Source organism: Zootoca vivipara, chromosome 5 (assembly GCF_965207765.1).
Source record: "Zootoca vivipara chromosome 5, rZooViv2.hap1.1, whole genome shotgun sequence".
NCBI classification, from domain to species: Eukaryota; Metazoa; Chordata; class Lepidosauria; order Squamata; family Lacertidae; genus Zootoca; species Zootoca vivipara.
Genome location: NC_142588.1, coordinates 62,582,384 through 62,604,135, shown reverse-complemented (window position 1 = coordinate 62,604,135; position 21,752 = coordinate 62,582,384). Strand labels below are relative to the sequence as shown.

Genomic DNA, 21,752 nt, shown 5'->3' with positions numbered 1-21,752 from the left:
AAACGTGGGAAATAAAATAAATAAATAAATGCACATCTATGTATATTAGCACATCCCATAACACGTCATCTCATTTCTTCACCATCAAACGTCTGCACCCCACTTTTTAGCCCCTCTTTTTCTCAGTCACCTCCTCTCCTCTCTCTGCACCCCTCAGCACTTTCACAGGTCTACCTGCACCTACATCTCTGCTACCCCATTTTTCTCGCTGTTTCCCCACCCGCAGGCATCAACTCTTTTCTTACCAATGCAATCTTACTTGCTAGCGTCCTCTTAAATTCATATGTTGTGTTAGCGGCAGCACACAGGGCACTTCCAACTGCTTGGCCTAGTGGGAGATTTGGCTCAGCTCCACCAGCCAGAAGCTCAGTCACTGCCTGAGTAAATGCAGCACAAAGAAAAATCTTGGAAACCATCTCAATATACACGTTACCGCTTAATGTGACATCAATGATCTGCTAAATCACAACAGCATTTAACAGAATTGACAGGCATTCTGTCTTAATCTTGCTGCTGGTACAAGCATGGCTAAGAAACAGGGCAAGGTTAATTCGATGGATGAAACAGGGCCGATTGCTCAGGTTCCTCCCTCCCCTTGTGAACAAATCCTCCATTGCTATCACCACACCACCTTCTGCAACAAAAGTAGCAGTCGAGGTCTGAGCATGTCCAGCAGATGGTGAGGAATCTGGTGAGAGGTTGAAATAAAAGGGAACGCTTAGCCTAAATAGAAGCAAAGGTTAAAGGGAGACATCATAGTGGCCTACAAAAATTTGAAGAGCTCTCATGCAAGAGATGGGGACTTGATCTCTTTTGCTTCAGTGGGCAGGACTAGACTGCAGGGTGGAAATTTCAGGGAAGCAGAATTCAGGTCAATATTAGGGAAAACCTCTTGGTAAGAGAGAGTGGAAGCCTCAGAAGGATGTGTGTTCTTCACTAGCTGTTTCTAGGCGTTCTAAGTAGAGACTGAATGGCAATCTGCTACGATGCTGTAGTAGCAGGATTCCTGTACTGAGCATGAGGTTGGACTGGATGCCTTCTTAGGCCTCTTCCAATTACAGTCATACCCTTGAAAGTCGAATGGAATCCGTTCCAAAAGTCCATTCGACTTCCAAAACATTCGGAAACCAAAGTGTGACTTCCCGATTGGCTGCAGGAAGCTCCTGCAGCCAATCAGAAGCTGCGGAAGCCCCGTCAGACATTCAAGTTCCAAAGAACGTTTGCAAACCGGAAGACTCACTTCCAGGTTTGCGGCGTTTGGGAGCCAAAACGTCCGAGTACCAAGGCATTCAGGATCCAAGGTATGACTGAATATGATTCTATGAGGCAGCTGCCCACAGTGTGGTCAGAGTAGGGTGCTCTGCTAATTGAAGAATTTCTTCCCATTGTAAATAGCAGGCATGTTGGGGGGGGGGTGGATTCTGATTGGGACCCCAGTGGGAACAAAAGTTTTGCCACCCTCCCTATGGGGAGGGGTGCTTATACCAGCCATGGTATAAATCAGCCACACAAGGCCAAACTGCGTGAATAAAATGAAATGTACTTTGGCCTTAAGTCACTGCCCTTTACCGTTGTCCTCATTCCTCCAACCCAAATCTGATAATGTTTTTAATGGTAATATTGAAGTCTGCATCAATATACTAGCAAAACTAAGAAACTGGGCAGGTTATAAAAGTGATTTATCATTTGTGCTATAGGGATTTGTAACCTCCTAGAGTCCTGTAAGATTATGACAAAGGTTAGAACTATATATAACTCAGTTATATAATATGCACATTTTCTCTTTTACAAGCTTCAAATAAGATTGATTAAAACTGTCCACTTGTAACTGATTGCTGTTTAAATAAGAACTGGAATCATCCATCTGATGTGGCAACAGTGTCTGCAGATTTTCTCAAAGAATAAATATGGAGGGAGGGGAGGGGAGGGAAGATAGCATACCTGATCATTTCCACTAGCTATAGCCAGAGAAAGAGGGGAATGGCCACTCCACAAAACATTTGGATTTGCATTGTGTTCTAAGAGAAGACGAACAACTCTGCTTGCACTCTGGAAGAGGAAAATAGAATGAAATATGATCAATAAAGAAGAAACTTTTTTTAACTTAAATAATGGATCAGCTTTTTAAAAAAGTAAATTACATATTTAGAATAAAATATGTTAAGACAAAGACATGCCTGCATCTCTAACTGTGAAGTTAAAAGCTGAAGCTAATTTGATTGGGTATTTACCAACATGCATACTGATAAGTTTCAGTTCAGAATTACATAACAGAAGTTATGGATTTGATGCAACGAATCCCAACAGTATAGAATTAAACCTACTCATATAGACATAAGAAAAAATGGACTAAACTGCTATAAACAAAGAATGCCCACAATTACAGATAGTTAATTAGAGGTAAAGCTGGGTTATTGACTTTTTATTTACGTAACCGATGGCAGCAATACAAAACTGCCAAGTAAGAAATCTATGTCAATGAAGCAATCAGCTCCCGAAATGAGATGGCATATTGGGCACAACACCAATACAGCTGATTAAATAGGACCTTCCAGTTCTGTTAATCTACAGAAGACTCAATCGTTAACTGTAATTAACAAATAAAAACCTTAATTGTTCAACGAGAAATCTCTAAATGCTTCAAATATGGTGCTCAAATGTATTTAACATTTCCCATTTTCTACCAAAATACCATCATCACCTGCTATCCCTCCAGCTGGCCTGAGGTCACCATCCATGCTCATTTACCTGAAAATAAGTCCAGCTGAACTCACAAGGACTTGTCCTCTTTAACCTATAGAGTTTACTATTGTAATTTCAATGAGATAATGATTTCCCATCATATCTCTTTTCAACCACCACTCTATTCAAGCTCTCCAAAAGTGGATAGAAAATAGGAATGGAAATGGAGAGGAAAAGAGTGATGCTTAAGAAGTGTCAAAGCTATTCACATTCATTCAGGTCTAAAATTGGAAACTAGATTTTCCAAAAGCTCTCTCCCCAAATGTATAATTGCTTTCTGTACCGTACAATTCTGGAACTGAGAGATCTTCGATTTGCTTTCATCTCAAAGGGAGTATTTTGCCCTCTAAAGTTGAAAATTCTATTAAAGCAGGCCATAAGACCCAGAGTTTTTGTTATTCAACAGATCCTATACAATAGGTTTGTATAAAAACAAAGATCTTCCTAAAACAAACAAACATAACAGTGACCACCAGGTGACAGAGAAGGGATCCAGAACAGGACTTCAGTGCTGAAGGAAAGCAGAAACAACTCTTTCCCCCAGACTGCTTCCTAGTTCATAAAATCATAGAATTGTAGAGTTGGAAGAGACTTCGAGGGTCATCTAGTCCAACCCCCTGCAATGCAGAAATAAAATAAAATGTGAATAAAAGTTCGAATTGCATCCTGCACCCAAACTGTTCACCCCTTGGGGGAGACATATAGGTCCCTCAGTGTGTTTGCCCTTGTAGGTCAAATAGCAGTTTTAGATATTGATTTAAATTAGGAAAATAGCCTGGGTGGAAAGGATTAACTGCTCCCTCGGTCAAACCTATTTGCCACAAACACACACACAAGTGCTATTAACTTTTTAAAAATCCACAGGAGAGCCACCATTATGTAACTTCTATGTTAAATCTAGCTTGGTCCCGTCTCAGTTGTGGTCAGAAGTTTAGACAAGTGTTGCAACCTCCATTATAACATCTTATTTGCACTTACTCTGTTCCAAGACTGGCTTAGATGGCTTAACCCTGCCATAGGTCTTGTCATTGTACGGCAATGCAGCAGAATGGGCAATGAGACCACCATTTGAAAGAGAATAAGGGCAAGAAGGACCTCTAAAGCTGTTGCGTGCTTTCAGCCCAATCCTAGGATTGCCTCTCATGTTACATAGCAACAGCAGATGCAGAACTGTCTCACAAATTTGCTATACAAACTTCTTGTATAATGTGAAAACAGAGCAAATTGTATTTCTCCTTCTTCCTAAGAAAACCACTTATGTAAGCAATTCTTAGACTGCAGGCAGCCTCCCAGCTAAAGGAACTGCCAGATTGGCTCTAGTTATAAACGACAGTCCATTTGTAGCTGGCTGGACAAGAATTTAACCAGTAATCTTTCAAATTAGCTGTGCTGGTCCCTCCAAACTACAAAATAAATGCAATTCGGTTGTTAATGTCGAACCTTTCCTTAAACCAGTACTCAGGACTTTTCCCAAACTAGAAAGAGGGTGCTGCATTTTAATTTAATGAACTGCTAAGGGCCTCTAGCGGTCAAAGTTTGTGACTGCTCCATTGTTGCCCTCACCATAGTTCTGATTCACTGTCAAAAGCACAATATCCTGTCCCGATGTAATGAGTAGGAGAACTATCCTTGCAGCAGAATGACTAGCAACCTGATGTTTATCTTGTGCGGGGGAGGGGGGAATTGGAGAGACATGCAATGGAGACAGAGAATAAGCATTCAAGCAACCAAATCAAATATTCTAAAAAAGCAAATGTGTTCTTGAAACAATGAGAATGGCTAAGGGACGTCTGTAGCACGTATTTTGATTTGTAATTAACTATCTGTGCTCTTCAATATTAAGTGTTCCAGCAAGGGACCATCCAGATTAAAAACTATCTAATAATAATAATAATAATAATAATAATAATAATAATAATAATAATACAGTACAACTTTTCAAAGGGTTACAAAATGGTTAAGGCTGTTCAGTCAAGGCAGCTTGTGTGTGTTTAGACACATACACAAACACATATCATCATCACCCCAATTATTTCCTACCGTTACACCAAGGAGCTCAAGGTACATACATGGTTCTCCATCTCCCCATTTTATCCTCACAACAACCCTGTGAAGGTAGGTTAGGCTGAGAGACAGTGGCTGAGCAAAGTTCAACCAGTGAGCTTCATGGCTTAGTGGAGATTTGAACCCTGATCTCCGAGGTCCTTGTCCAACACTGTAACTACTACACTACAGGTGTAACGGAGTAATTACTATTCAAAACGTGAAGATGCGAGGAAGCCTATTTGATCTGTGAGGTTTTGTTCATGATACAAAAGAAACTAGTATTTTATCATTTGAAAAGAAAAAGTGGTAATATCCAGTTGTGTTTTCAGAATGTGTTTAATGATACATTTCTGTTATTTAAAACAAGTCTAATGAAAAGACAGTAAACAGTTTATGTGCTCACTTTGGGGCAACCAATTCAGACTCCTGGTCAGCCAGCAGCGATTGCAGATCTTTGCCCATATATACATACTAAAGATTAGTTTTTAATATAGCAGGATGGGTGCCTGAGCTACTGGACTCAGGGTGGATAAAAATCAATGATTTTTTTTAAAAAATCGGATTTTTTTTATTTAAATCGATTTTTTTGATTTAAATTGGATTTTTTTAAATAAAATGCTTTTTGAGGAAAACATATTACCATCCAAAGGTTATTCCATCATGAAATAAAGATTAGTTTTTTTAATTATGTAGTATAAGGTTGTATATGTTTAATTTTTGGGGTAAATAAATTCCATTAATCCATTCACCTCTTCCAGAGGTTTTTGTAAGATTATTGGGCAGTTTCTCTGCCTACAAGATATTATCACAGGTGCTTGGTTTACTTTTGCAGTTCTCAAAACTGAATTTAACTCAACAGAGATCACATGCCTCTTCTTCACAGCAAAAATTTTATAACATGAACAGAGTTGAGAAAAAGACCTTAATCCTATTGTTCTACAAACCTATGAATACAGAAGCAACCCCTTCAGTGCTAAGTTTCAAGAAGTTCAGTGAATAGAATAGAAACAATATTTTTCTGATTGTTTGGAGTGGACAGTATTTAAGTTTTTCATGTGTAGGCTGGGCTGACAGTCTAAGTTTCTTAAAATATATATATTTTGTTTTTGTTTAGCCAAATTAGTTAACAAACATGGATGTTTGTTTAAGCAAATAACATTTGCTGAAATGTTATTGTTTCAGTTGAATAAATCTATTTAAATTGTTATTATTAAGGTAATGATTATTTTTCTCCTTCCTAAGTACAACAGTAAAGTTGTCCAAATATGAATGATTAACCTATTAAACTGGGGATAAAAAAACTAATATGAAAAGTTGTTATTCTAAAAATCTTCATCTACTTGCATAATAAAGTTATACCAGCAAGAATTAGTCTTTATGATTTAAATCAACTATGATTTAAATCAAGCCTTACTGACTAGTGATTTAAATCGTGATTTAAATCAGTTTGATTTAAATCAAATCCACCCTGACTGGACTTCAGGCTTTATTATCAGACCCTTGATTTCCATATGTTTGAAGTAGCTGGAAATATGTGATTCCTTCTTTTAAAACATAAATTCCTTACTAATGTAACATCTGAAGACTACACAAGTTAGGGAAGAAGAGCTTTCAAGTTGCAGAAGAGAGATTCCCACAGCTATCACTCACCTCATAGTCATCTTCCCTCTCACATGCAATATGAAGAGGGGTCCTCCCACCTTCCTCTGGGATAATGGCACATTCTTTCTGGTAGCTTTTGGGTGGTCCCATTTCATTATTCATTTTAATCATAGATATATTTTCAGTAAGCTCATTCTGCAGGTAGAAATGGGAAAGAAAATCACCAATGTAGAAGGCTGCAGGCACCTTAAAAGAGGCACACAGTCTGCTTCCCAGAGTGAAACAAGAACTATCCTCCCTAAACTATGCCTAGTGGGAGTTCATAACCTGTTATGAAAAGTTCACTGCTTCTCTCAGAAATCTGCACTTCTTCATTATTCTGAAAAGGCATTTCTACATACCCTCCAGTCATGAGCTGTACAGTGCTTATTAACATAGGCCTTTTACTGAGTCAGACCACTGGTTCATCTAACCCCGTGGTTCCCAACATGGGGCACACGCCCCACAGGGGGGGGGGGCAATAGGATTTTTAAGTGGGGCAATTTGAGAATGAGTTATTAACAGTGAATGGCCTTTTAGGCTTCCTCCACGTGAATAGAAGTTCACTTTTTGAATAATAAGAATTATATGTCATGTGGGGGGCAATCAGGATATTAGATGCTTAGGTGGGGCATGGCCAAAAAAAAGTTTGGCAACCACTGATATAACCCAATGCCACCAGTGGACCTAGAAGGTCTTGGGCTGAGTTTTCCCCCAGCTGCCTGGGGTCCTTTTAGCTGCAGGTGGTTAGTAGGTTGCCTAAGAAGTTCAGGAAGAGAAAGTAGAGCCAGTCAGACTCAAGGCATTCTGTATATATCTGGAACTTCCCCCGCTCTCTGAATATATGTTGCTGTGACCGCATTTGCTACGACGTTACTTTCTAAAAGTAATGTTTCAGGATAAATAGTACAGTTCTTAGGATACAATGCAATTATTTTCCACAACACTTTTGCCAAAAAAAGTCAATTCCTTGCTCCTCTCCCGCACAACTAACAAAGGTTGGAATTAAACGGACATACCTTGCATGAAGTCCTATCAGGTCCATATATATCATTCTCATCCTCTGCCCTTACGTTAGGATCTGTAGCTGAATGAAGTAGTGAGCGTGTTATTTCAACCCCTTCTTCACCAGGAAGAGCAGCAGCAATATGAAGAGGAGCTAGGCCTCCAAGCTGAAAAAACAATGATATATTTAACTCTAATATCACCGTATTTTTCGTTCCATAAGATGCACCTTTCTCCTCCTAAAAAGTAAGAGGAAATGTCTGTGTGTCTTATGGAGCGAATGCGTGGTCCCTGGAGCCAAATTGCCCAGGGGCTAAAGGCAGAGTGTGCTTTTTTTTTTTGTTTTAAGAAAGAGCTAAAGGCTAACAAGAGGGAAAGAGAAAGGAACCAGCTCAGCAGCTGATTGCAAGAGATCAGGGAGGGAGATAAGAGAGCTAGCTCCCTTCCCGGCCCCTCCCGGCCCCTTGCCTAGGCCTCAATTGTTGTCTGCAGAGGAGACACATGACTGGCTGATTAGATTATCTGCCTGGAAACTGTAGAAATGGGTCCCTTTCCTAGAGAAGTTGCAGAACTGTGAGTTGAACCCCATAAAAATGGGATTTTTCGCCTTTGCAAAGAAACTCAGCAACTTTGAGCAGATCCTAAAAAATGGAGCTTTCCCCCTTTGCAAAAGAAGCTTCCTCAAATATTTAATGGGGGGGGGGCAAAGGCACCTAGGCCTCTAGGAGTTGACTGCTATGCCTAGGACAATTCAAGAAAGCAAAATATATTTTTCTTGTTTTCCTCCTCTAAAAACTAGGTGCGTCCTATGGAGCGAAAAATACAGTGAATCATAAGTTACAGAACATCTCACTACTGTGCATTCCTGACAGTGAGCCATTCCAGCATTCAATGTCACCATTAAAATTTCAGCTCTGACCGCTAACTGCAGTCAGAAATACAATCACCCTCCACTGGATGGAATGGTTAGGCTGCATGGTTGAAATTGTTGAAATTTAAAACCCGTCCAGGCAAGATGGGTTCATCAGGAAATATCTCTGTCCCTTAGAGCCCATGTCAAAGCAGCAAACCCACTCCTCTATCTGGGCCTTTTTTGGAGGCAAGTTCCCTGCTGAAGTTCTGAAAGTGCCCAGCACATGGTGCATCATCGTAGCACCAAGATCAACTTAGGATACAGAGGACTTGGTCCAACTCAACTCATATACAAGACACCCTAAAATTCCTATTAATTTCCATTATTACCGACATTCATTAAATTCCTCTAAAATCTCTCTATCCTAATGTCTAGAGATGGGGGTGAATTGTTGCAAACTAGTTACAACCAGTAAAAATACTTTTTTTCTGCACTGATAAAACTATAGGGTGAAACCCAATGCTGCCCTCCCACTCGCAGAAAAGCTGAAGAACATCTTCTGATCCAGTGGAGGCATTTGCTAAGTAAGATGAGAGGAGGTAATTTTCTCCAATTTCCCTGCTTCCTGCTGCAATCCTATGAACCCCCTGAATTTTTTTCCCAGAGGGTTGTGGAACAATACAGAACAGCCTATAAGATGATGCAGGGGATTGCAGGGTTAAGGGGGGGTGAATGCCTCCCCACCTCTTCTGTTAGCAGATAACTCAAAAGGATTTTAAAAACCCACTCTGCAAGATTAGCAATAGCATTCACTCATTAAGAATAACAGACTCACAACACAGGCCTACTATACAAGTTTACTCTGAAGTAATCCCCACTGTACTTGTAGGATTTCAGCTCAATAGTTTTATCACATGAACCAGAGTAACAGGATAGTGTGCTGCAGCTGACAACACAAAAGGGTAGGCATGCCTCCTGCGACTGGAGAAACAGAGATTTGACATTTATATCTGGCAAGTGAGCTGTATTTGATGTGGTGGGTCCCAAGTTCTGTACACTTGCATAAGACACCAAAACTCATACAATAGCATTTAGGCCAGGCATAGGCAAACTCCAGCCCTCCAGATGTTTGGGACTATAATTCCCATCAGCCCTAGCTGACAGGACCAGTGGTCAGGGATGATGGGAATTGTAGTCCCAAACATCTGGAGGGCCGGAGTTTGCCTGTGCCTGATTTATGCCATCAGTCCAATCACTAACTTAAATTCTAGTCTCTCTTTTTTAATGAGAATTATCACACACAAATAAGGTTTCCCTACTCTGGTCGGAAGTCGTATATCAGTCCTTGCTCCAGCTTCTAAAAGTAATCTCACTACATTTGGATCTGCAGCTTTAACAGCAAAGAAGAGGACATACATAGGGATTCTGCACATATTGGGATCTGCACCTCTCCTGAGCAAAAGCTTGATAGTAGCCAGTCTCTTTGTATGTCTAAAAACCAGCAGAAAACAGAACCCCATTAATTGTTGAAAACTTTGATAAGTGCAATGTTGCTAAACCTGAAGGTGAGGGTGGTAGAACTGTAGATGCAAAGAGCTACAAATATATCATTGCTGTAATCTATCCCAGCCTTGCATCATCTCTGGCCTTCTCTTACAATGCAAAATAGCCAGATTTCTGTTTGGCTGAGGCTTTTAAAATGCTAATAAATGCAATAAGGTGCACAGCATAACTGCCCTCCCGATGTAGACAAACACTCCCTAAGTTGCATGTTTTTGCCACTAGATTGAAGTATGCTTTGGCTACTTGGTGGGTAAAAATCAATGCTTTTATTTAAATCACATTTTTTTATTTAAATTGGATTTTTAAAATAAAATGCTTTTGGAAGAAAAATCTTTCTGAAAATAGTTTTCTATTTAAGTTACATTATAGTCCAAAGGCTATTTATTCATCAGGATTTACGGTAAGTTTTTCATGTGTGCTAAAACTGTTTAACCACATCAGTTAACAAACATGGATACATATACTATAACGTTATTGTTTTAGTTATTTTAGTTATTTTAGTTAAATAAATTGTTTAAATAGCTACCGTGTTTCTCATATTATAAGACACGTCTTATATTTATTTTTTCCTCAAAAAAACACACTATGGCTTATTTTCAAGGGATGTCTTATTTTTTTCCTCCTCCTCCTGCCGCGGCCGGCATTGCTGCTGCGCCTATCACTATGTCTTATTTTCGGGGTATGGCTTATATTCCTTGAATGCTTAAAAATCCTGCTATGGCTTATTTTATGGGTATGTCTTAAAATATGAGAAACAGGGGCATTAAAGCTATTAAAGAAATGGTTGTTTTTCTCCTTCCAATAAAGTACAGCAGAAAAGTTGTCCAAATATACCAAATCGGGGCCGCCTCCCCCAGGGTGGGCTTTGTGCACGCAGGAAGTCCCGGTTTCTACTTTTGCTTGCTGCTTAGCGATTGCTTTCCCGGGTAGTGTTTGGAGTTGGGGGGGGGGGTTGGAGGGAGGGTGTTTGCATAAAGCATGCTGAAGCCACCGGGAGATGCATGCCTTGCCTGCAAAAACCCTCCCGATTTGATTATCTCGCCGCAGCCGCTGCCTTCCCCCTTTTCCCCTCCCAGCCAAGAAACTGCCAGGAGTGCGAGGGGAAAACCTTTCGGAATCCCAACCCTGCCTTTGTTGTGCTTTGCTTTGTGTTTTCTGCTTTCCTGTGGCCCACTTTATACTCGGTAGTAGATTGCAGCCTGGTCTATCGCTTTCATTTTATAGATGAATGGTCTTGTTAGATAGCAAAATCATGTTAAATTGCTGTTTTAGGGGTTGTTTATAAAAGTCTGGAACGGATTAATCCATTTTGCATTGCTTTCTATGGGAAAGCGTGCCTTGGTTTAAGAACACTTTGGTTTAAGAATGGACTTCTGCAACGGATTAAGTTCGTAAACCAAGGTGCCACTGTATACCATCACTCAGTACCAATGCAGCAAGCAAACTGCACCATTTCAGATCATTTTTCAGAGGTACCATATGATGCTTTCCAACCTTCCTTCAGATAAACTCTTCACTGCAGAATCAGGGAAGTTATACAAAGAAGCTATCCATCCTGAGCAGATCCCGACTGGGATCTCACCCTAGCAGCAATATTAGTGTGGTCATTGGCTTTAGCGGGCTGCCCCATGTTCTTCTATAGTCACTTACTCTGTTATTGATGCTGCCATTCTTCCCAGAGTGCCTTCCTGCTGAACGAACCCTTCACAGTCAGGGAAGTATGGCACTTTTAACATGTGCTCACTAAGAGCAGCTGCACCGCGCTGCATGGCTTCTACCGAAACCTTCATCTTGAAGTTGTAAATGCCACAATTTGTCTCAGAGCTCTTTTCTACAGCGCTGCTCTCCGATTCCTCAGATGACTTAGTGTATGTGCCACGTTCTGACTTTCCAGCAGAGCTCGGCAGTGGGGCCGGTGATACATGGCTGGCAGAAGAGGATACTTTCAATTCTGTACTCGGCTGAGATGGTTGAGAGGACTCCGATTGCGAAAATGGTATAGATCCTGGAGATATTTCCTCTGCCATGTCATCCATTGCCTATATCAAGCAAAAAAAGCGGGGAGGGGGGTATTATTTCCAAAAACAGATTGCTGAACCTTAACATAAAAAACTGCATTGTTAACATACACAGACAGATTCATACCATTAGGTTGTCAAAGAAATAGTGAAAAAGTTGACGTATGTTACTCTTCTAAAGACTTTTACAGAAAGAATTTGTCAAATACACTACATATCCCTTATTTGTTTCATTTATATGCCAACTTTCTTCCATGAAACTCAAAGTAGTATACAGATGGTTCCAGCTTTACTCAGAACTGTCTAACTTCAGCAGGTCTGCTGCATCACATGCCTTTGGACTATGTTTTAGACTCACTTCATTATGAATGGCTACTTGTAAGAGACAAATATATCCAGTTGTCGTAAGTGGCAATGACTGCTATTCAACTCTTTCACAGATACAAATGAGTTTGCTCCTATACACACAACATACAGGAGGGGCAAAATGTCCAATAATAGAGATTTCAAACCTTACTTTTATTGTTGTTAATAAATGTCTGGACTTCAAAATGTGTATTGGTTGTACTTGAATCCTCTTCATGAGCAACCCTACATAGTACACATTACAATAGACTATTCTAGAAGCACAATGCCATACAAGGCATAGTTATCACATCATGCCCCAACATCATCTTTACAATCACAACCCTGGAGCAATTTATTTCACTCCACCTCATCATCTCTGGACTACAATGCAAAGAATGCTTCAGGCTGTTCTGCCTTGCAGCTTTGAGTGAGTAGTTAGGTTATTTCTAGTAAATGAAATTAATTTGTATCTACAGTAAAAGAAGAAGAAACTATTAGGCATTTCACTGAACCGTATTTCCGACTTACAGATTTATGATGGACTGACCTCTCTTCGAGAGAAGCTCCTTTCAGCAATGTTGGGATGAAATGATTCTTCTGGGAAATAATGAATAGCACACATAGAAAGAGCTGATAATCCTTCATCACTACATTTATTCACATCAGCCCCATTATCAAGAAGAAGGTTGATGATGTCATCATGGAAATTCATCTGCACAAGAAAACTATTTAGGTTATTTTCATACAGAATTAATACAATTTTCAGAAGCCTACTTAAAAATTGAGTTTGACGTTGTGGGTTTGTTGGAGGTAGATATATACTACAGGTAAGGTTTCATATTCCTCCATAGGGGATTCTCCCTTAACCTTCTGTTCATGTTCACAACTGCTATTCATAGCTATTACGGTACATTAAAAGAGAGGAATTATGTCACAGCATGGAAGACAAAATAAAACCAAGCCTATTTTGCCTTAACAGAGTATAACACAGGAAGATATGGAGTCTCACAGCAGCAGCAGCAAGGGCAGTATATCCATGTACATCTGCTATATCTGGAGGGGCCAGGTTGTCCATCAGAATCTCATCAACTCTATTATAGTTTCCTTCGGCTGCCTCCTTAATCAGCTCTTCACAAGCAAGCTCTTTGGGACCTTTCTCTCCAAAGCCATTCCGGTAGCCTTCCAAAATGAAATTAACATCCCAGTCCACATCATTCTGGTAATGCCTAAAAATGAACAAAAAATGAAAAAGCTAGATAGACCATTATTTATATTCTCATCAGTTCTGACCTTCCAAAAAACTATTTGTAGTGATGAGATGGACAGTTTTCCCTTTCCTCACCTGTGTGTACATATCACTGGCCTAGCTTCTCACTGAGGTGATAAACCTGTATCTTGGCTGTACTACCTCAGACTGCAGATATATGTTCATGTGTTGTGCGGTATTGTAGGACTGAATGCTCCCCCATACAAAAATATTTCCCCTATATACAAAACTAGGTTGTTGTTGTTACTATTATTAGACAAGTAGAAGGGTTTTCAATTTAGCCTTCTCCCCAATATGATAAAAAACTACGGTATGTGGGGGGCTTTTTTTTGTCTTATATGAAAAGCAATCAGTCATGTAAGCATCCATGTTTAGTCTGAAGTGGCATGTTCCCAGCACAGGCTAACCATCCCTGCAGTAGCTAGGCTTCTGCTCCTCCCTTCTTGCAACAGCTCCTCGGGCAGTTTGATAAAGAGAGACAGGGTCACAGCACACAAAGACCATGAATTCCATGCAGAGGGCCTTCTTGGTAGTGGCACCCGCCCAGTGGAAGACCCTCCCATCAGATGTGAAGGAAATAAACAACTATCTGACTTTTAGAAGACATCTGAAGGCAGCCCTGTATCAGGAAATTTTTAATGTCTGATGTTTTACCATTTTTTTATATGCACTGTAAGCCGCCCAGAGTGGCTGGGGAAAGCCAGCCAGATGGGCAGGGTATAAATAATAAAAATATTACTATTATTATTCCAACTTGCACGTCACTTTCCATGTCCCTCCTTTCAACAACACCCCCCCCCCCCCCGCTAAGGAAATGGTGAAAGGACTATTGGGGGATGGAAGAGAAAGGTTTGATAAAGGGGAGACAAGATTGGCTCAAGGCCACCCTAACCAACTCCCACACTAAAAAAACCTAGTAGTGCCCAACAAGCAGTGCCACCAATAATATCAAGGGAAAGGAAATGAATGCAACTGTCAGGGACTGTTCTAGCAGTGAACATTCCCTGACTATCGCAGAAGAGAGGCACCATGGCTCAGGCAGCATCCTGGAGCCCTTACTGCAACCTGAGACAGGCTATCAGGGGGAGGGATCCGGGGAAGTGTCCAGCGGGGAGATGCCTCGCCCTTTTAAGTTCATGCCTGACTTGAGACATTCCAAAGTGCACAAGCGCAAAGGGAGGAGAGCAGGAATCCCACGCTTATTATGCTGGGGGAGGAGCAGACTACAGGCATTGGGAGAATCGTCGTCAGACTGATCAGACATGTATTCTTGACACTGAATCACACTGTAAATATCAGGCACAATAAAAGTCTTAAAGACAGAATGGCTGTGGTACTAGTTTCTCAGAAGTAGCCAAAAAAGGCCCGTGACAGCAACAATGAATGTGCATGGACCTTTTGGCATGTGTTGGGGCTTCACTGCAATTTAGCAACAATTGACATGACTACAGCAAAAGTGATATAAATTTAAAAAAGTCACACAAGCTGAACTGCATCAGGTTGAAAAGAAGAAACAGCAGTAAGAAATGGGACTTCAGCAGCACTATCAAATGTATAGCTATTATCTAGTCTTTTTCTCACATTACCGCTTACCTATATCTATAGATGTGTTTCTGCATCTTGACCAAGAAAGGGGTTATATTGGTTATAGGCCATAGTTTTTCATAAGGCAACCGTTTCTTTTTCTTAAAATACTGGCAATCAAAGTCTTTCAGGAAAGTCTTAGTACGAGGAAGATTATCTGCATCAATTGAGTATATGTACAGGTCTTCAGGCAATGTGTAGCTATCATCATCTAAAAGAAGTCGCTTGTAGCGGTAGAAAAATGGGTCCTTCTCCTCATTCAGATCCCAAAACTTATGCGTATCCTCTGAAATATACCCTCTGCAGGTCTCAGCATCAAAATAGACACTAAGTTCTGGGAAATCCGCAAGAGTAAAATACCCAGGTACTTCCGTACATAGTTTAATTATATGATTTCGATGCCACAATCCAATGTCTTGACTATCATCTGGATGAGTTTGAATTCCTGGTCCAAACCGCTCATCACCCTTGTAAAGCCCCTTTTGGGAGGAAAAAATGAGAACATAAGATGCAAGAGAGAACCACAATCAGAATTCACACAGTTTAATTCAACTTGCAATAATCTCATCTCACCTGTCAGAGGATTGTTGCGGCTACTCCCGAGTCAACACGCCCAAGTCTGTTCTGTCTTTAACGGTTTTATTGTGCATAGCATCTACCATGCAGAGATATCAGAAAACATGACCTCCTAGTCACTCGCAGAATCCGGCAATGGCACCCTTCTGCTCCGGGGCCAGCATAAAAGCTTGGGCACCCCGAAACATCGCCCCCTAACCTTGCGTTTGGGCGCGCGCCTCAATTTGGGCGCCGGAAGCAGCTGTGCTCCCTCTCCTACTTGTTGGCTGGAGTGGTGCAGAGGCTCTGATACATCGCTGAGCCGTGCCTCCTCCACTCCGCCCCTATCCTCATTTCCTCCCCCTGACCCTTTTGCTGGTCAGGATGATGGGGAGAGGCTCCCTGTAGGGAGTCCCCCTGACATCCCCAAAAACAATCAGCGGCATGATCCTGTCAAGTGCCTAAAAATATTCTTAGCCATTCTTTTACCAGCAGTATTTGGATTAATTTTATTATTAGCATTGAATTTTTCTGAAAAGCAATGCTTGAAACAAACAAGGTAGGATCCATGAAAAAGATGCAGAAATTAAGACTGTATCTGATTTTACATCATCATCATTATTATTGCTTATTAAATTTGTACACTGCCCTTTGCCCGCAGGTTTCATGCAATCTTGTATTATTTGATTTATTAGACATATATTGCTTTATACTAAAAAAGTCTGAAAGGGATTATATATTATATTATATTTAACAACGCTCAATAAGAGTATAGTAACGGTTATAAACACACACATTAATCAGAATTCAGGCACCAGATTTTAATGAATTCCAGGAGCTGAAATTCTACATCCGCTCCTCTTTCTAGGTGCATTTGACACAGGCCCCTTAAGTATGCATGGGGGTGGGGGTGGGGGAATCTCCTTAGTAAATTGCTTCAGAGCACTTTTTGAAATTTACTTTTCCATTTTAGTTTGCTTTTATACACAAAAGTTTGCAAAATCCACACCTTATCCAGCTGCGATTACCTGGTATCTTTCACTTCCTTACACATTTTCTAAATTCTGTACAAACTGATTACAGTTCTCAGGTAGAAGCAATGTATCATATGTGGCTTTTTTTGGGACACTAACTAGCTTTGAAGTGCATTCATTTTCTAATTTTAAAATGAGCAAATTTGTACTAACTCTGAAACATTCAAACATAGAAGTTTTCTGCAATTACTTGAAATTCACATCATACATTACCTATCAAACAGCACTATGATAATTAGAAATACTTTTTATTACCTGAAATTTTCTTCCATCATTAAATTCCATGATACCGTAGCCTTCTTTACGGCTAAGATAAAATGACCCTATAAATTTGGAACCATCAGGCCAGAAGTAAACCCCTTTGCCATGACGGTGATCTTTATAAAACTGCCCCACATATCTCTGCAATAAAACAGAAAGAAAGTTAGGGGAGAACAGGTGAAGTACAGTGGCCAGTCACAACCGACTGCAAGTAAGTATCACAGCACTCTCATGAAGAATATTATGGAAAGAAATAAAGGAAGGATTTAACTAATATTTTCAATACAGTGTAAGAATGGTAGCATTCATTTCCAATTCAGGGAGGCTTATTCCACTTGGCTTCATCCTGAGGAAATGACTGCACAGAAACATATTGAGAATTACAACATTTAATAAAAATGGAATATATGGAGGATAAAAGTTCAAACAAAGTGAGTATCCCTATTCAATCCAGGATTTACAGTCTTGGAAAATTTCATTAATATCAGATTTATTAGGGTGAATTACTTTCATTTCAAATCAGAAAAACTGGGTAAGAGTATACACTCAACTATGACAGAGATACTTATTAAATTTTGCCTTAGCAAGCATTACTGAGTGTAAACAAGGAAGTCAGGGTGATCTACTTGACAAAAGGAATAAACAGAACACATGACGTTTTATTTGAAAGCAGCAGACCTGAACTGTTTACTAATCTACACATTTGTGACTGTAGGAACACCGCAACTTGCACACATTTAACTTGTGCGTATTCAGCTTTACGCGTATGGCAAAATAAATAATTAAATAAGAAGGGGGCAGAAAGGAGGCAGGGTTCCAGAAAAAATGACTTTGGAAATCGCATCCGCCACTGATCCCAGTGGGTTTTGACTATACACAATTTTGGCTGTAGGCATGATCCCTGGAACATAACCCCCGTGTAAGATGTGGACCTACTATATTCCATATCTATACCCTTGTGGTTGCAAGTAGCAGCAAGAACAAACCACTGTAGCAGCTAGGTCATCTGGAAACCAGGAGAATGACTTGTATTTAAAAAATAACCATCTTCCCCTTGCGCTTTCTGTGCTGTCTTGTGATAATACATACAGTATTTTAATTAAACAAACATAAATTACTCACAAAAATGATAACTGCATCTAAATACATTAGAAAGGGTCTGGAAACCAAGCCTTATGAGGAACAGTAGAGGGAACTGGGTATGTTTAGCCTGGAAAAGAGGAGACTGAGAGAAGAAATTATAACCATCTTCAAACTGTGCATAGCTTGGCATTGGATGGTGGTTGAACTATGTATCTTATTTATTGAACATTTACCGTTTAGACTTGAAACTAACATGACTAAACCTGCTTCCGATAGTGCGTTTTGTGAACCACAGTTAAAATGTTAGACTATACTGTAGACTGCAGTTGCATCTAATATCAAGTTTTAGTAAAATAAACAAGAAATTAAGATTTTATTAAAGTTGTTATTTCCTATGGAAAAGAAGCCACACTGCCTTTCAAGGTGCATGCATGTTTTAGGCTGCAATCCTAACCTTGTCTACTTAGAAATAAATCCTAGTGACTCCAATGAGGCTTACATCCAGGTAAACGGAGTAAGGTTTGCATAAACTAATGGGATTTACATCTATGTAAACATGCGTAGATCATGCTATTAAACAAACATTAAACAGATAGTATTCCGATATAAAAACTTACCTTGCTAGTTTTGTTTATTATCATCATTATATATAAGAATAGCCACGTTTTTAGATGCAATAATATACATTGCAACATTTTAATATTAAGCCGGTTTACCTCACCATTGTCCCACGCAAATTCTCCATACCCAAGTTTTAGATCCAATGCAAATTCTCCTCTATAGCGAGAACCATCCGGCCACTCTTGCACACCAACTTTAGTTTCAATCTTGTTGTTGTTCATGTCTTCATCACAATATAAATATTGTTCGCTACTTTCTTCCTCATAATCTTCAGCCTCCTCCTCCTCTTCTTCTTCTTCATCTTCTTCATCACCATCATAATCAAGTGCAGGTTCCGGCTCATGCTCAGTTTCATCATCCACTTCATCATCCTTTGACATGCCACGTCTTCTCTTTTTTTTTGGTTTCACTCTGAAATCATTATTAGAGTCGCTAATGTTAAATTACCAAACTGAGGACACAGAACATTAATCAACCAAAGGCCTGGTTAAAGAGATATGTTTTCGCCCAGAGCGTAAAGATATGTAAAGGTGGTACCAGTTGAGCCTCCCTGCAGCGAGCATTCCACAAACGGGGAGCCACCGCAAAAAAGGCCCGCTCTCATGTTGCCATCCTCCACACCTCTTGAAGATGGAGGAGGCATCACAAAGGAGGGCTTCAGATGATGAACACAGGGTCAATATTGCACTTCTGAAAGGTTTTTAGTCTGTCTGAGGCTTACAACAATTTAAAAAAGAAATAATGTTAAGATAATTTTAAGAAAGTGTGCATCCTAGTAATTTAATGAAATATTACATATCTACAGGAACGTTTCATACAAACAGCCATACCACAGCAACCAAATGAAAAGAGCCAGCACTTAATGCAGAATCTAGTGACTATATCTAGATGCCTGACTCTACCGAAAGATCATGTCTGCACTTTGCCGCCCATCAAACTCAAGTGGTATGTAAGAGAGTTCACCCCACAGAAGAAAATTCCCCATACTGATACCACCTTCACTCATGGCACTTAAATCACGTAAAATATGTCAAGTATTTCCCATACAGAGAAACAAACACAAATGTTCTCCACCCCCATCTATCTACTGTATGTTCCCCTAAAGAGATTGGCCAGGGCTGCCCGAGAAACCTGTTAATTACGATAGACAGATAAATCATTGTGCTTGTATACGGCACACCACACTCCAGTGATTTTGGCTTTACCTGTCAAGCCAACCTGTAGATTTTTTAAAAGTCTACAGTACATTACGCATCACAGTCAAGCCTCAGGGGTAGTTCTGCATAAAACTTTTCAGTACCCCTTGCACAGGTGCATTCTTCATCTGCCACAGGCAACATTAGTACCGGTATGTGTGAAACCACGCTCCTGACACCGAGGACACATTTTATGTACTGTGGGAAGCAACCATCATAAATCAATGTACTTTATGGCACCCACCAAGCTGCTAGCTTTAAATACTCGCTCAGTTGGTAGAGCATGAGACTCAATCTCAGGGTTGTGGGTTTGAGCCCCACATTCATATTATTATTATTATTAATAATAATAATAATAATACCTCACCCATCAGGCTGGGTTTCCCCAGCCGCTCTTGATTCCTGCATTGCAGGGGATTGGGCTAGAATGTAGATGATCCTTGTGGTTACTTCCAACTCTAGAATTCTTTGATTCTATGTAGACACAGATATGGCCAAATGGTACACACAGTGTTTTTTCTGGGGGGATGCAGAGATACGCACACCCCTAAACATTTTGTGAATATTTGTACTTTTGTCAATTCACTGTATTTATTTCCCTCGATTTGAACTATAAAATGGTGGTTTTCTTGAGTCGAAATTAAAGTACCCCTAAACAGTTGTTGTTTTTTTAGTTTTTTGTTTTTTGCGGGGGAGCATTGGGAACATATATGCCCTTTGCTCCTGCCCAGCCACATTACGTTTTCATTTGGTACTCACTCCAACAGTAAGCTCATGTTTGGCTTTCCTAAAGTGGTTAACGAAAGCTAAACTTGCGTCATTTTTCAATGCTTACAATTAAAAGGAAAACAATAAAAAATACACCAAGGTAGGAGAGAAGAAACCCTCACAAATTCCACCAATCTTCACCCACCTATATGCACCCACCCACCACGTGCCAGAATGGCCGCGTGTCTGTTTATGCCTTCGCACACGCAGCCCAGTTCCACCGTTCACACGTAACTTTCCCCACGCGTGCACATCTGCAGCCACGCGGGGGGATTGTGACGCGCCTGGGCTTCTGCCAGAGGTCTCCCGAGGACAAGAAACCTCTCCCCCCCCAACCCATCCACACCCTCCAAGTAAGCAGACGTCCCGCCTATGAGAAGCCCCCGAAGGCGACCAGAGCACCCACCGACGAGCCGCAGCGGCGCCACCGGCAGCCTCCATTCGGCCTCGACGCCCAAAGGCAGAGAGGAGGCTCTAGCTCTGGCTTAACCCGCCGGATCCGCAGAAGAGCGAGGGCGCAACGTAATAGACCCCGGTGGCCGGAGAGCGGCTGCCCCTCAACGGAAAAGTGGAGGCGCGTCTGGTCCGCTACGCAGGTGCCGACCGACTCCCGCCAACGCCTCTCTCCCGTTTGGGCAGCGCCGCCTCCGTGTTCCCATAGAAACCGAGTCGGGAGGGAGGGTTGACGCAGGCGCAGGCGCTGCCTCCTTGGGCCCAACTGCCGCGGGCCCTTTGATCCCTGAGGTGGCTTTCGTGCCCAGATGTTGAATTGTCACGTCACGTCCCTGCCCTCCCACCACCCCAAGCCAATTCGCCCTGTTTCCTTTCCCTGGAGGAAAGCCTTCTTAGGTACTATATTCCTATATTCCGTGTTTCTTACAACAGAGTGAGCAAAATAAGAATAAAAATATTTATTCTATGCAATGAAGGATGGCAGGCACAAGTGTCGCTCTTCGTTGCTTTCACCGCTCTTTGGTGATCAGGTGTCACCTTTAGCAGAAAATTAATCTACATTCAGTCACGCCTTGTTGATTCACAATGGTATGTAATTATAATCGGATCTAGCCAGAAATTTGAAAATTTAAAAATATTGGGTACATCTTTTTATTTTCTGCAGCAGCAATAACAAAGATGCCCGGTGCTTTTTCCCCTAAAAAATAAATGTTT

General features: G+C 40.8%; 1 protein-coding gene across 4 annotated transcripts in view; it reads right to left on the bottom strand.

Moving 5' to 3' along the window:
* ANKMY1 (ankyrin repeat and MYND domain containing 1) overlaps positions 1 to 21,301 on the bottom strand; it is a 31,595-nt gene extending 10,294 nt beyond the window's left edge. The window contains exons 1-12 of one of the 4 annotated variants that reach the window (XM_088670793.1): positions 20,992 to 21,301; positions 18,618 to 19,032; positions 16,912 to 17,058; positions 15,077 to 15,546; positions 13,226 to 13,442; positions 12,764 to 12,928; positions 11,501 to 11,889; positions 9,607 to 9,778; positions 7,449 to 7,601; positions 6,439 to 6,585; positions 1,942 to 2,049; positions 246 to 377 (exon numbers count right to left, since the gene is read on the bottom strand). In XM_088670793.1, the coding sequence (XP_088526919.1) occupies positions 246 to 377; positions 1,942 to 2,049; positions 6,439 to 6,585; positions 7,449 to 7,601; positions 9,607 to 9,778; positions 11,501 to 11,889; positions 12,764 to 12,928; positions 13,226 to 13,442; positions 15,077 to 15,546; positions 16,912 to 17,058; positions 18,618 to 19,032; positions 20,992 to 21,026 (2,550 nt within the window). In that variant the 5' untranslated portion in view covers positions 21,027 to 21,301. Of the gene's footprint in view, positions 1 to 245; positions 378 to 1,941; positions 2,050 to 6,438; positions 6,586 to 7,448; positions 7,602 to 9,606; positions 9,779 to 11,500; positions 11,890 to 12,763; positions 12,929 to 13,225; positions 13,443 to 15,076; positions 15,547 to 16,911; positions 17,059 to 18,039; positions 18,198 to 18,617; positions 19,033 to 20,991 lie in introns of those variants that run through there. The other 3 variants (XM_035133997.3, XM_088670795.1, XM_088670794.1) reach the window with 3 other exon arrangements.
* Positions 21,302 to 21,752: the final 451 nt, after the last annotated feature.